The sequence below is a fragment of the Hyperolius riggenbachi genome, chromosome 10 (genome assembly GCF_040937935.1).
Source record: "Hyperolius riggenbachi isolate aHypRig1 chromosome 10, aHypRig1.pri, whole genome shotgun sequence".
Lineage (NCBI taxonomy): Eukaryota > Metazoa > Chordata > Amphibia > Anura > Hyperoliidae > Hyperolius > Hyperolius riggenbachi.
In genome coordinates, this window is record NC_090655.1 from 276528118 (window position 1) to 276537316 (window position 9199).

Below are 9199 nucleotides of genomic sequence, written 5' to 3' on the forward strand. Positions count from 1 at the left end.
GCCATTTCTCCCCCAGTATAGCCATGTCCCCCTGTGTCCACCAGCATTGCCATTATCTTCCAGTATGTAATGGCCCCCACCCCAGTAATGCCATTTCTTTCCCAGTATAGCCATGTCCCCCTGTGTCCCCCAGCATTGCCATTATCCTCCAGTATGTAATGTCCCCCACCCCAGTAATGCCATTTCTCCCCCAGTATAGCCATGTCCCCCTGTGTCCCCCAGCATTTCCATTATCCTCCAGTATGTAATGTCCCCCACCCTATTAATACCATTTCTCCCCCAGTATAGCCAAGCTCACACTCCAGATATTGCTCCATTCCCCACCTCTATGCAGAGTAGTAATAGGAAGGATTACATTGGTTTATAGCTAGCTGTCACAGTGTGCTCCAGTCCTCTGCTCCCATTAGCCTCAGTCTCTGACTCTCCTCATATCCTCATCCATCTACCACTACCAGCACTGCTGTAACATCACAGGAATGGTAACAGTGGGAGGGGGATGTGAGGAGAGAAGGCCAGCTGGAGAGGAGGCAGAGGGAGGACAGGACTGCAGCACGCTGTGAGTATAGTGCACAGGTAGCTATAAACCAGCTTATTGTGCTTTCCTGCAATACTCTGCATGGCCCCACCACCCACAAGTGACAGCAATGGGGAGTGCTGGGGGGAGGGGGATCCTGTATTTGGTAGTTTCACCACTGACAGCCGTATAACCTAGATTATCCTTACCTTATTATTTAACTAAAGGCAGCAGCAGCATCCTGTATGGATCACATGACCAAATCACTGAGGATGGATGAGGACCAGAGTCACATGACCGAGAGGATATTCAACCTTACCCTGGAGATCATCTATCTGCTGACTGGAGAGGTGAGGAGGATTCTGGGAGGTCACATGACATCACTCTTATCTCTATTAATAAAACACACCTGACCAGAGAGGTGAGGGGGATTCTGGGAAATCATGTGACGTTAGTGTTGGTCTTCCATATAGAGTTTTCCTCCAGTGAAGTGTGGTGATCATGTGACCATCACGGTGCCCCCACCTCACCTCCTAATATCTGAGGGACACAACAAGCAGAAGATTCTGGATATCACCAGGAAGATGATGGAGCTGCTGACAGGAGAGGTGAGCGGTGCTGGGAATTATGGGACATTATCCAGTAACAGCAAGGGGGGTGTCTGGGCGGTGACTATTATTGTGTGTGTCAGGTTCCTATGAGATGTCAGGATGTCACGGTCAGTTTCTCCATGGAGGAGGGGCAGTATATAGAAGGACACCAGGACCTCTACAAGGACTCCATGATGGAGAATCAGCCGCCCCTCACATCACCGGGTAAGAGGAGATTCTTAATTTCTAGTACTGGAGAAAGCAGTGCTTGGGGTCCTCCTAGATCCTCCTCATCTGATAAACACAAACAGACAATGACCTCAAATCACTAAGGGCTGATTATCAAAAAAAAAAAAGAGGTTGGAGAAATAACGCATTCTGTATTGTAGACTTTTCTTTCCCAAGTGCCGTAAGATTGTCACACATGCTGTAATAGGTAATTTACTGAGAAATGTTGCTTCAGTTCACTAAGACCTGCTCGGTAATGCAGAAGTCTCACAGCTGTGGAGGAGGTCTCTGCAGCAAGCTGAGGTTCTCTCCTACAAGTTTCTGCATAACCCATTCCTGCGTGACAGCTTACTAGAGAGTAAAGGGCTTCCTGCATCCCTTTAGATGTGTATGCATGCCACTAAAGGACCTCTTCTGTGTACCAGTATATAGATCTGCATGTCTAAAGGGATACAGGGCAGCCTCTGTAAATGTCTTCTGCTGTTGTATTTTGTTTATCTTTCTGATGTCCTGCCCGATAGTGTATCTGATCAAATGAGGTGAGTAGCAGGACCAGGTGGCTCTTCCTATTGGCTTTCTCCCTTGTCTGTCAATGTTACCACATGCTGATTTCTAGTTATTGACAGGTCCAGCCAGATCTTAAAAATACCTAACATTTTATTTGTTTTACTGAATGCTCTAATTTTAGTGAATTGACTTATTTTGAGGTATTCACTGCACAAGCCGGTAATTTACCTCACTAGTCTGTAATATTTACTTTTCAATGTAGTAACACTTAAGGTCCGTACACACGCCGTACTTTAGGCAACGACGAGTCCGTCGTTGCCTCCCGCTGGGTGGGCGTGCCAGCGACAGTCCGGCGTGTTTACGCTCTGTCGTCAGACTGATACGGCTGTTCCTGAGCGATCCGCCGGGCGGATCGCTCAGAAACAGCCGTATCAGTCTGACGACAGAGCGTACACACGCCGGACTATCGCTGGCACGCCCACCCAGCGGGAGGCAACGACGGACTCATCGTTGCCTAAAGTCCGGCGTGTGTACGCTGCTTTAGTCAATTAATCCCATAGTATTCAGTCATTGTGTCTGTTTCCTACAGATAAATCCAGTAATGGAAACCCACCAGAGGGATGTACAGGCCCTCTTTATTCCCGGGACTGTCTAAAGGAATTTCCCACCACCCCCCACCATTATCAGGTAGGTGGAACTGAGTGTCATTAGAGACCCTAAACTATGTGACATTGTTTCCTGCTGTCTATGCTGTTATCTGTGTTCACATTATAAAGTGCTTCTTATTTTGTGTGATTAGGGTGGAGAACTGATACATGTAAGTGCTATGGTTAAAGAGGAAGAATGTGAAATTTATGTGAGGAGTGATCAGCAGTCTATGGAGGAGGGTGACATGATAGGGACAAGTAAAGAGGAAGAAGAAGAGACGTATGTGAGGAGTGATCAGCAGTCTATGGTGGAGGGTGACATGATGAGGACAGGTAAAGAGGAAGAAGAAGAGACGTATGTGAGGAGTGATCAGCAGTCTATGGAGGAGGGTGACATGATGAGGACAAGTAAAGAGGAAGAAGAAGAGACGTATGTGAGGAGTGACCAGCAGTCTATGGAGGAGGGTGACATGATGAGGACTAGTAAAGAGGAAGAAAAAGAGACGTATCTGAGGAGTGATCAGCAGTCTATGGAGGAGGGGGACGTGATGAGGACAAGTAAAGAGGAAGAAGAAGAGACGTATGTGAGGAGTGATCAGCAGTCTATGGAGGAGGGTGACATGATGAGGACTAGTAAAGAGGAAGAAAAAGAGACGTATCTGAGGAGTGATCAGCAGTCTATGGAGGAGGGGGACGTGATGAGGACAAGTAAAGAGGAAGAAGAAGAGACGTATGTGAGGAGTGATCAGCAGTCTGTGGAGGAGGGTGACATGATGAGGACAAGTAAAGAGGAAGAAGAGGAGACGTATGTGAGGAGTGATCAGCAGTCTGTGGAGGAGGGTGACATGATGAGGACAAGTAAAGAGGAAGAAGAAGAGGCGTATGTGAGGAGTGATCAGCAGTCTATGGAGGAGAGGGATGTGATGAGAGCATCAAAGGAGGAAGACATTATTGCTGATATGAGAATTGGTGAGTGATAAACATTAGTAATTCAATAGCCTTATTAAACTGAGTAACAAATATGTCCCTGCTGGGCACAGTATAGATCATCTTCCTCTCAGTATGTGTGGTAATATTACCACAGTTTCATGAATCTACCCCTTTGATACAAAGTAAAGCAGTCAGTGTACAGCTTGTATAACGGTGTAAATTTGCTGTCCCACCAACATAACTCAATACACAGCCATTAATGTCTAATCCGCTGGCAACAAAAGTGAGGACGCCCCTAAGTGACAAATGTCAAAATTCTTCTCAATTAGACATTTCAGGGCCCAATCCAATTCACCTTTTTCCTAAGTTTTCTCCTTGGTGATATTTTCATATCTTATCAATAAATGGCCTTTTAAGCCACCTGCAGGCAACAAAAAAATCTTACTAAGATTATAAATGTGACAGTTTGGATGTTTGTTACTCGATCACGCAAAACTGGCAGATCGGATTTGAATGAAATTTGTCCCACACATAGTACATTACCGGGAATAAGATATAGGATACTTTTTATCTCCATAACCAAAAAAGTGGGCGGAGACGAATACAAATTTCACTGGGATAAATGTAAACTGCAGCCATTCTTACACTGCTAATGGCAGGCTTCCCAAACTTTGCAGAGTTGGTCACTGGGTGACCGGGATTAATATTCAGAAAAGTGGGTGGAGCCTTCAAAAGCCAATCAAAATTCACCTATTGATTTTCAAGGGGAATATGTAATTTCTGCCAGTCTTGCACTGTTAATGGCACAAGCCTCAAACCTGGTCCAGTTGGTCATTGGGTGACTGGGGTTCAAATTCAGAAAAGGGGTGGAACCACAAACAGCCAATCAGATTTGTTTCATCTCAATGCAAATTATTAATGCCAAAGCCTGCAAAGCTCACAAACTTGGTCATTCAGTAATTGTGTGTTAGGGTAAGAAAAAGTGGGCGCAGTCAACACCAGCCAAATACATACCCGGGCAACACCGGGCCATCAGCTAGTTAGAAATATTTTTACAGTACTTTTTCATTTGCAGAGTGTTGAGAAGTTATTTTAAACAGACGATGAAAAATGATGTCCTAGGAGAGAACTTAGAAGAGGAAGGGAATTGGTTCAGGCCCTTTCCCTCCCTGAGGTCATGTGACTGGTTAGTGTTACAAGGTCTCAGGTGTGAATGGGGAGCAGGTGTGTTACATTTGGTGTTATCGCTCTCACACTCCCTCATACTGGTCACTGGAAGCTCAGCATGGCTGGTTTAATAGGAAAATTTCCACTCCGAATAGGTCTCGGCATGGGCAACCAAGGAAGCTGAGAAAACGTGCTCAATATCATACACAGAGAGGGAGGGAGAGAGAGAAAGACCATGCATATGTTGATAAAACACACACACACACACACACACACACACACACACACACACACACACACACACACACACACACACACACACACACAGCCTCTCTCTCCCTCCCTTGCTGTCCTACCCAGCCTTGCTGAAATCACCCTGGCAGCAGAGGGTGGAGCTACATCTTTCCTGTGTGTGCTCCTCCCCTCCCTACCTACTGCATGTGAGAATAACTACAAAGGTGAAAGCTTCAGGACTGGAGTGATAAGACAGCACTCTCACTGTGAAAGCTTATCACTACATGTTAATAAGACAAGCTTCTTTAGTGAATTAACACTTAAAATACAGATCGATTTGTGGTGATGTTTCCACTTGCCTTATTATCACCAGAATGATCTTAATGAGTTGTGGCCATTGGGGTTGATTCACTATAGCGCTGTTAGCTATTAGGGGAAGCCGGGATTAGGAAGGTTTAAAAGTTATCTAAAAAGTAACCTTTATTTTAATTTAAAAGAAACAGAGAGATTGGCCATTAGAGGATGGGCAACAGCGACATTCAGGGAGAACTGGGGAGGAGATTGTGTCTCAGAAGTTCAGCAGAATAGGTGCCGTATCTATTCCTGACTCTCTCCTCTTTTAGTTCAATTCAACAGTTACTAATTACATGCTATAAAACACAATGGGGTTGATTCACTAACTATAGCGCTGCCAAACAGTGCAACTAAACTACTGTTACTAACGCTAATAGAGCAGCACTACTCATTTCCTCACGCTACGTAGAGGACGCTTTAGTGAAGTATCACAGGAGCAATACATCGCTGCCATGCGGCTTGTCAAGGCAGCGGCCGTTGCTAAGCAACGCACGCTATGCTGCCACTAGCGCGTGTAGCTTGCACAGAGGAAATATTAAGCTAACTTTTAAACCTTCCTAACCCCACTGACAGGTGAAAATTCCTCTCGTCCATAAGGTGAAAAATACCCGTGGGCTGAAATGGTTAATCTCATATGGTACTTGTACTATGCTGTTTCATAACATCATTTCATCAGGCTGTTTCCTGTTAATTTGTATTACTGACTTTTTTCAATAAACTATTATTGTTAAATCAAATAGTAACTGCTGAATTGAACTGAAAGAGAAGAGAGTCAGGAATAGATACGGCACCTATTCTGCTGAACTTCTGAGACACAATCTCCTCCCCAGTTCTCCTTGAATGTCACTGTTGCCCATCCTCTAATGGCCAATCTCCCTGTTTCTTTTACATTAAAATAAAGATAAAGTTTTAAATAACTGTTAAACCTTCCTAACCCCGGCTTCCCCTAATCAGGCAGTCCTTGTTGTATATGTGGACGAGGTCAGCCAGATTCTCTGCTCTGCATGGCCTGACCTATATTCATCATGGGATATTATGTTAGTGGCTTGTATAATTAGCTGCTGCAGCAGGACTTGTAATTCCATTAGGAATAGCAGCCGTGTTGTTTGGCCTCGCCCTCCCTGACCTCCCCACACTGTAATCTTGGATTGCAGGTTACTATTACAGTAAAGCACTTTCTCCAACTAGAGCAGATATAGCCCCGCCCCCTTGTCATAGCCTCTGAAGAAGCGCTTGTATGTGAAACTGCCGTCAGGCTCCCAGCAACCAGCACCCACCATTATCCACCCCCGCACCGGTACGTGTTTAGTCTCTTCTTATGGACTGTGAGGTGATGATGTAACACACAGCCTACTTGTCTGCACATTGCCAAATAAAGGAAGCTGTACAGCAGTGCCGACCATCCTATTTCCTTTCATCCCTAATGATAATTGTTCCTCCCCTCAGAATTCTCTAACAGGAAGTGATGATGTTTCTCTATTTGCAGGGCGGAGTCCCGGCATCAGGAACCTCTCAGAGACTCGTCTCTCTGTATCCACAGACTGTACAACGGATGATGATGTCACTGGACAAGAGTCTCCTGCAGATATCCTGGTTACCCCAAATATCCCCCCAGACTCCCCTCACCTGTCTAACCCTGAGGGGCCTCATACCCAGCACAGCTCTCCCCCTGCTGGAGGGTCTCATTCCTGTTCCACGTGTGGGAAATGTTATGCATGGAAATCACATCTTGTCATGCATGAGAGATCTCACACTGGTGAGAAGCCCTATTCATGTGCTCAGTGTGGGAAAGGTTTTTCACAGAAATCATATCTTGTCAGGCATGAGAGATCTCACACTGGTGAGAAGCCATATTCATGTGCTGAGTGTGGGAAATATTTTGCTGATAAATCATATCTTGTCACACATGAGAAATCTCACACAGGTGAGAATCTTTTTTCATGTGCTGAGTGTGGGAAATGTTGTTTGAGTAAATCACATCTTGTTATACATGAGAGATCTCACACTGGTGAGAAGCCCTATTCATGTGTTGAGTGTGGGAAATGTTTTACTCAGAAATCAAGTCTTGCCTCACATGAGAAATCTCACACTGGTGAGAAGCCCTATTCATGTGCTGAGTGTGGGAAATGTTGTTTGAGTAAATCAGATCTTGTCACACATGAGAGATCTCACACTGGTGTGAAGCCCTATTCATGTGGTGAGTGTGGGAAAAGTTTTGCACAGAAATCAAATCTTGTCAGCCATGAGAGATCTCACACTGGTGAGAAGCCCTATTCATGTGCTGAGTGTGGGAAACGTTTTGTACAGAAATCAAATCTTGTCAGCCATGAGAGATCTCACACTGGTGAGAAGCCCTATTCATGTGCTGAGTGTGGGAAATGTTTTTTTAGTAAATCACACCTTGTCAGACATGATAGATCTCACACTGGTGAGAAGCCCTATTCATGTGCTGAGTGTGGGAAATGTTTTTTTAGTAAATCACACCTTGTCAGACATGATAGATCTCACACTGGTGAGAAGCCCTATTCATGTGCTGAGTGTGGGAAATGTTTTGGGCAAAAATCACTGCTTATCAGACACTTGTGTTGAGTATGGAAAATGTATTGGCTACAAATGTTCTGATGCACGTTGTTTTTTTGTTTTGTTTTGTTATTTACCATATTCACACAGAATGCTGACGATTTTTTCATGCTACTCAGTGCATTGGTTTATAAAGTGTTAAAGTCCCTGATCTGAAGTGACATGATGAGATAAATATGGGTACATATAGTACTGAGCCTAGTTAGGACTTGCTTTGTGTTCACTTTTTTATTTTACAATGTAAGGGTTAATAAACCAGGTGCTTTATCTATACAAATGAGGCAGGATTTGTAGTCCCATGCAGCCCTGGCTCTCCTGAAAAGTAAATAAAGCCAAAACACTTCTATCTGGCTGAACAAACACTCCTGATAACACAAGTGCTGAAATTATCATTATTTGTTTTTGCTGGGAGCGAAGTAAACCAGATTTTAACCTCCCTGGCGGTGCATTTCTCTCTGGAATTATGAGTCTAAAGCGGTACATTTTTTTTCAAGTATTTTAGGCCTCCAATTCTTAAAGTGGATCTGAGATAAACTTTTACTCATTGCATAGTTGTATTCCTTTCATATAGTTTATAGGACATTCCTCAAGCCAAATACTTTTTTGTTTTTGTTTTAATACTCTAATTCCTTATAAACTAAACAAGCCTCAAAGCTTTTTAGAGTGCCTTGGCATTTTCAGACAGTAACAAGGGCTTACAGGAGCTCAGTCTGGGCAGGAGGAGGTTACTAGCCATTGATTTCAGAGGCAGAGGGGAGGAGGGAGGAAGCGGGGGGACTGAATTTACACACAGGCAAGCTGATAGCATCTCCAGCCCTCAGCCTGTGACAATGTGACAAACAGAACATGGCTGCCCTCATTGTATCACAGGCATAAATCATCATAAACTTTTGAAACTTGCTGTGTAAACTATCTAAACTTTAGATAAGATATATAGACTACTTGTTACTTGTTACTTGTTATAGTTAGTGTTTAATCTCTGATCTGCTTTAAGTCATACCTCACTAAAATATGTCAGAATAAAAACCTGGTAGACATTCTGCATATAAATAAAAGACTAAAACACAAATTTGTTGAATTAATTAAATTGATGAATAAATGTAAAAAATTGTGAAACTGTACAAATAAGGCAGGCAGAGAGTAGTCATAATCCAGGCAGAGGTCGGTGCAGGCGGCAGGCAGGGAGTAGTCAAAATCTAGGCCGAGGTCGGTGCAGGAGGCAGGCAGAGAGTAGTCAAAATCCAGGCAGGGGTCAGTGCAGGCGGCAGGCAGGGAGTAGTCAAACTCCAGGCAGAGGTTGGTGCAGGTGGCAGGCAGAGAGTAGTCAAAATCCAGGCAGGGGTCGGTGCAGGCAGCAGTATATACATATACACACACAAATACAGTATACACACACACATTGCCCATTTCTGTTTTTTTTCTTTTAATCTCCTAAAAAAATAAGTTTA

The 9199-nt window shown here is 44.1% G+C and overlaps 1 protein-coding gene across 1 annotated transcript in view; it reads left to right on the forward strand.

Moving 5' to 3' along the window:
* Positions 1 to 8820, forward strand: part of LOC137535477 (zinc finger protein 271-like) — a 408695-nt gene extending 399875 nt beyond the window's left edge. The window contains exon 8 of the mRNA XM_068257311.1: positions 6964 to 8820. Coding sequence (XP_068113412.1) covers positions 6964 to 7760 — 797 coding nt within the window. The 3' untranslated portion in view covers positions 7761 to 8820. The remainder of the gene's footprint in view (positions 1 to 6963) is intronic.
* The last annotated feature ends 379 nt before the right edge of the window (positions 8821 to 9199 follow it).